Source organism: Neoarius graeffei, chromosome 3 (assembly GCF_027579695.1).
Source record: "Neoarius graeffei isolate fNeoGra1 chromosome 3, fNeoGra1.pri, whole genome shotgun sequence".
NCBI lineage: Eukaryota > Metazoa > Chordata > Actinopteri > Siluriformes > Ariidae > Neoarius > Neoarius graeffei.
In genome coordinates this window covers 40,706,760-40,713,442 of record NC_083571.1, presented here as the reverse complement: position 1 = coordinate 40,713,442, position 6,683 = coordinate 40,706,760, and the positions used below count along the sequence as shown (strand labels likewise).

Below are 6,683 nucleotides of genomic sequence, written 5' to 3'. Positions count from 1 at the left end.
CTGTCTGTCAAAAACCGTCCTGTCTGGAAAAATAATTATGCTCTCACCATTAGCCAGCTAACAACGCAGTGCTGTTTGTATTCGGGCTACAAATTTTTGCCACCAACAGTAATCAGCAGAAAATAAATTTCCATCAAGGGCCTCATTTAGTTCACAAACTGAGCCAAAAAAGCTGAACTCGATTTTTTTTTTATTTTAGTGACAAGTTTGTGTATCCTGACTGTAAAACACCCCTTATGTAAAACACCATTTCGCAATGTGATTCTGAGAGCTGCAGTTAAAGGAATAGAAAATGTAAAGTAAATACATGCTTGTAATATTGAGAGCCCCTAAGAAAAGTTTCAGGCATGTTTGACCATTTATAAGAAAGTTGAGCGTTTTTGTATCGTTACTCTAATGCCACCAGTAGACTGCCATGTTGCCTGTTGGAAGGGCGATGTGTGACATCATTTGGGTGCAAGGCTGAGTGTCGCTCTTCAGTAATGAAGTGGCAAAGCGAAAGGTCTACTAAGGTGACAATGTCGATTTTTTTCACTATACATCTGAAATGGTGTATTAATGAGCTGCAACCCTGACTTATGGACAAACCCAAACTCTTTACCTGTAAAACAAGGCTGAAACTACACGTTATACTGCTTGTTAGCATGCTTGGCATGCTCTTGACTCATTCATGAAAAACTTCAAGACGTCACCAGGCTAGCCTACCATAATTAGCATAGTAGACAGTCCAACCCCCGCGGCAATGCAGAAAGAGGGTAAACAAACACTGCTTTACTATACAAGATTCATGTGAACATTACTGGAGGATGCATGTGTATGAAAAAAGGCGGAAATATTGCCAGAAACACTCGAGCTGCTGGTATGGTATGGATTCATTTGGTAAAATTCATACACATAAAAAGATACAGTATAAATAGTACAGAGGAAAAAACCAAGTATAAAACACACTCATTTCCAATGTGGTCCTCTTGATGACAGCAGGAAACAAAATATTAGAGATGACAATTAATTGACAAAATTGTATAAACAATGATCAAAAAGTCATAAACAAAAAATATATGCTAACTGTATCACAGAGTACAACTAAATTCCAGAAACAGCACCAAAATGTTTGAAAATTAGCTACACACACACAATCATAAAACTAGGTTTGCAATTTACTCCATAAAAACTGTTTCACCTGTTTGACTAGATTGCAGTGATCGAGGTCGGCTATTCCACAAACAAATTCCTGTATACCTTAAAGAACTCCGAATGGTTTCTGTAAAGAGTGACATCCCTTACAATACACGGCCGTATTCGGCAAAATGGACCACAGCGCCAGCGACATTTCTTCACTGATTTCCTCGAGTACTTCAGACAATGATACGAATTAGTGATGATGATCGTGTTAAACAAGCATTACCATATCAATTGGTTACGCACAAGTGAACAATATTTATAGAGTTGTTTTAGTTCGTCATTACTGAGGCTTTTTTGACAACACTAAATCAAAGCAAGACATCCAACAAGCATCAAGCCGCTTAGCTGCATCAGCAATTATTATGTTTATGCCCAAAGGAACTCAAAATAACAATCATGCTTAATAAAAACTTAGGGAAGCCATAAAAAGTGTTTTCTTACCCTTTGAACTTCTCTTCTGCAGACTACTGATCATGTCATCTCACTTGTCTTGTTCGCTTTTTGGCCGAAGATTAGGGGAACCGCATCTGGATTCAGTGCTGGTTTGTACAGTATTCCTAATGCCGGTGTATCAGAGTTGTTTGAGTGAAACAATTTTCTTCAAAACGTTCTGAGCATACGAGCTGCGAATGTGCTGTTTTTGCACCCAAAGGACCAAGTCAAGTCAAGTCAAGTAGCTTTTATTTGTCCCAGCTTAGGCAATTGTTTTGCAGTAATAGTACACACATACACACAACACTCACGCTTCCACAAGACAATGTAAAGAAACACACAAAAGGTTAAAAATAATAAATAAGATTCAATGGAGGAGTGGGTGCATAGTGTAAAAATTAAAATAATAAAATAGATGCAGTGGGGAAATGAAAAGCCCGCTGTTAAGATACCTAAAAATGAGTACACAACCTGGCATATGGCTATCTGTGTTTCCTAGTAGAGTTTAGCAGCTGAACAGCAGAAGGTATAAAAGAGTGATTGTACCTGTTGGTCCGGGCTAATGGATATTTAAAACGGGAGCCAGAAGGCAAAAGCTGAAATTCTATTCTATTCTAAAAGCTGACCATTCTAGTCAGCCCATGAGAGGTCCGCCCCTGTGCGGCAAATGGCATTTATCCATTACCTTCTTACCTTTTCGTACTTTGGGGATTGATGCAGGCTAGTTTTTTCACTTCTGCCATTGTTGCATCCTCAGGTAATGTTCACAAGAATCCTGTATAGTAAAGCAGTGTTTGTTTACCCTCTTTTTGCATTGCTGCGCGAGTTGGACTGTCTATCTACCATGGTAATTATGGTAGGCTAGCCTGGTGATGTCTTGATGAAGTTTTTCATGAACGAGTCGAGAGCATGCTAACAAGTGCTTATGCTGCCAGGAACGTGTAAAAACTCACGCACTTGCCTCTTGGACAGATTTAGGTAAGTCAGATTGTATGCAGATCGTTTGTAAGTAGTCTAGAAAGGTTACAGTCCACAGAATGAGGCTGCCATGGCAACACTACTTGTATCAGGGATATAAATATGACAAGTTGCCTCCCTCATTCAGTCACATAGGAGTACATCAGCTGTTCACTCTTCCCTCAGTGTTTATCAACATCAGTATTATCTTTCCCCCTCCAATTTTTTGTTAGAGAAATGGAATTTTATTTTTTTTTCATATAAACTTTGAATGAAATAATCTCCAGCCAGGGGCAGCTTCAAGTCTTACTCACTATGCGGAGCGTCCGTGTTTTGCACCCAAATGACGTCGGAGCATTGCCGGAAACGATCAGGGGGATTTTCCTGATTGGTTAAAATATTTTCGAATGGCAGCATCCATGAAATTGTCCATACTGCAAAGAAACGGACTTTCAGAGATGGATATCTTAGTTGTGTGAGCTCCTTATTTTTAATTATTCGCATGAATCGTTAGTTTATATCAATCTACCTTCATAACTATTTTTAAAATGGGTTTTCTTCTCTTTTAAGCATCACAACATTGCAAAACACCAGACTACCTTTTGAGTCAGTGGTAGGCCTACTTTTAAGATTATTATACATGTATAAATACAAATCCCTAAATTTTTGTGTCATCTGTTTTAAACTACAATAATGTGCAACCGTACATTTGGGGGGGGGGGGGGGGGGGGGGCATTCTACATCACATGGTGTTGGGAGCAAGCCTGGTAAATTATTAGTACAATTAGAATAAAACAGAAACATCAATTGAGGCAGATTCTACCATAACAGAGGCCAGTTAAGTCCCATCTCCTTAAATTGCTGAATTGATTATTTTGATCATTCTATTAAGTTTTTCTAGTAGCATTTGGGGTCTTTGACATTCACAGTAAATTTTAGGACAGTAGTCCTGGTAACTAATTAATAAAAGCCTGACATGACAGACATGCTAAATGACAATAGAACCACATCGGTTTCTATCATCAAAATCTGACAGACAAACTAACGTCTACCATCATATTCTGACAGACACTCTAGATGACAATAGCAACAAAACTGTTTCTTACATTATTAATCTGACAAATTTAGTAATAATATTAAATACTTCATCACTAGAACCAAATAATAAAATAAAATATTGAAATAAAAAAGATAAAATTTATTTTCAAAATTGAAATATCAACAATAATTGTCAGAACAGTGATGACAGACACGACTGTGTCACTTTTGTGGGGAAATAACACATTGAAATGGCCTGTCGGCTGAAAGGGTCGCAAGTGGCTCCGATTTCTCAACTTAGGATAGTTTTCCTCCAGAAAAATTTAAATATGAATGCACAAATATATTCTCAATGTTTCTATCGTCAAAAATTTCTATCGCCAGGATAGCTGACTGAAAATCTTACCTTGATTTATTTGATGAAATCTAGCTGTCAGAACTCCAAGTCTTGCCCGGAAGTAAATGTCTGCTGTCACAAAAATCATGTGCAGTAGAATTTCCTCTTTGCATCAGTCAACATGTGCATGGTGAGGGCTTGAATTTTGCTATCGTCAGGTGCATTTGACTGACAGACTGACGATAGCATTTTTTAAAAATAACTGTGGGCTTCTCTAGTGAGCGAAATAGTTTTTTCGCTGTTAATTTATTTCAACTCTATCTGTTGACACCCAAAAATTATAAAGCCTGCTTCCACACGATAACTACCAAAGATCCAAAATGGCTGAGTCTATCGTCAGGTCATCTGACAGAAATTCACTGACGATAACAACAGGGATAATGAAAGTGATTTTTAAAATGGGAGTTATGTCTGTCAGATATGTCAAAGAAATAGAACTTTATTCTTTAAAAATCTTTTATTGATATACTCAGTGTATTTTTAAATGACGTGCTGTTTTAGAAGACCAAATACCATATTTTCAATCTTGAAAATATTACCTCACTGAAAAAAGGACAAGAAAAATTTCTTATTTTGTGGGCAAGTGGTTAATGGATCCAGTTACGGTAGAATCTGCCTTAAGAGCATCACTAGGACCAACCTTCTGGTATGCCTTAACAATCCGAAACCAAAATGCCTGCTCTGCATTTGCTTGTGCTTCTGAGAGAGTGGGAAAGACAGAAAAGAGCTTGACATGCTCAATGAAGCAAAGAGTAGTCCAACCTCGTCTGGGTATACTGCGGCTCACTGACGAGCAGTGTATCCAGTGATTTCATTTTGAACATGAAGCCATCATTCATCTATGCAGACTCCTGACCGAAAAGCTTTCCAGCCATAGAAATCACCAACATTCATATAGGCCCAGCACAAAATATATACACAAGTAAACTGGTATAATATTTACTTTATTTGATGTGGATGTTAATCAGCTCATTAGTCCTTCAGCAAAATAAAGCTGCCTGGGATTCAGAGTTTCAGGCAGATATGATTATTGTAATCTGCTTTTCAGTGTTTTGAGTCCTCGGTTTATATGAAATATGAATTTTCTTATTTATTCAGAATGAAAACATAAATACAGGCTTTCCTATATTTATAAACATCTTTAACATAAAGCATAAATCTAAAATGAATAAAAACCCGGATATATAAAAAGAGTGTGCATGTACCAAGAGTTGATGTTGGAACACAGTTCACCTTCTGAGTTGATTGTGGCTTTTTAGCAGCTTTACAAAAAAAACCCAGCTCTTTCTTTTCTCCGACCAAGTTAGCTGACTGAAAGTTTTACTTTCATTGTCGATTGCAACATCGCCATAAATTACAGCATGTTTCACAGAAATTAGATTTATAGGAGTGTAAGCTGGGATGTGACCTGTAAAGAAAGGGACTAGTGGGTAGGAGGCTGATTCATAATTTATGTTGAAATAACTGCTCATTTTTATGCCATTTGAAATGCAAATCTGTTAATATAGGTCCTTTCATGCACTCAAACTGGTGCTTATTTTTACACAACTTTGAGGAATGAGGAGAAGGATGAATATACCAAATAGAAACAGGCTTAGGAGAGAGACAAAAAGGCACAGAACCATCACCTCTAGCTCTACAAGAGCTGCAGTCACTGCCTCCACTGCTGTGGCGCCATCTCTCAACTTCTCCATGGCCTGCAAAACACAATTTTATGAAGGACCAGTCGAAGAAATCTTTCAGAATTAAAAATCACACAGGACCAAAAAGGACATAAAAGGCATCCCAATTACTGAATTTATATATCACTCACATTAACATTCACCCCTATTTTAGATTCTAAAATCAAATATACAACCCCAATTTCAAAAAAGTTGGGACACTGTAAAATGTAAATAAAAATAGGATACGATGATTTGCAAATTGTGGCAAACAGATATTTCATTGATAAGAGTACAAAGAAAACATATCAAACATTGAAACTGAAAAATGTTTCTTGTTTTTTGAAAAATATGCACTCATTTTGAATTTAATGCCAGCAACACATTTCAAAAAAGTTGGGACAGCAAAACAAAAGATTGGAAAAGTTGAGTGATGGTAAAAATACTAAGAAGGCTAATTGGCTATAGGTCAGCAACATGAATGAGTATAAAAACAGCATTCCAGAGAGGCAGAGTCTCTCAGAAGTAAAGATGGGGAGGGGCTCACCACTCTATGAAAGACTGCATGCACAAATAATGCAACAATTTAATAATATCGTTCCTCAATCTAAAAATTGCAAAGAATTTGGGGATCAGACAATTGACAGAACATAATATTGAAAAGATTCCAGAGAAATTTCTGTACACAAGGGACAAGGCCAAAAACCAACACTGGATACCCATGATCTTCAGGCCCTCTAGTGACACTGCATTAAAGGAACAGTCCACCGTACTTCCATAATGAAATATGCTCTTATCTGAATTGAGACGAGCTGCTCCGTACCTCTCCGAGCTTTGCGCGACCTCCCAGTCAGTCAGACGCAGTCAGACGCGCTGTCACTCCTGTTAGCAATGTAGCTAGGCTCAGTATGGCCAATGGTATTTTTTGGGGCTGTAGTTAGATGCGACCAAACTCTTCCGCGTTTTTCCTGTTTACATAGGTTTATATGACCAGTGATATGAAACAAGTTCAGTTA

General features: G+C 37.6%; 1 protein-coding gene across 8 annotated transcripts in view; it reads right to left on the bottom strand.

Moving 5' to 3' along the window:
* The window catches only part of tasp1 (taspase, threonine aspartase, 1), a 179,698-nt gene that overhangs the window by 109,146 nt on the left and 63,869 nt on the right, over positions 1–6,683 (bottom strand). For all 8 annotated transcript variants that reach the window (XM_060916843.1, XM_060916841.1, XM_060916842.1 and 5 more), the window contains exon 4: positions 5,635–5,703. In XM_060916843.1, coding sequence (XP_060772826.1) covers positions 5,635–5,703 — 69 coding nt within the window. The remainder of the gene's footprint in view (positions 1–5,634; positions 5,704–6,683) is intronic.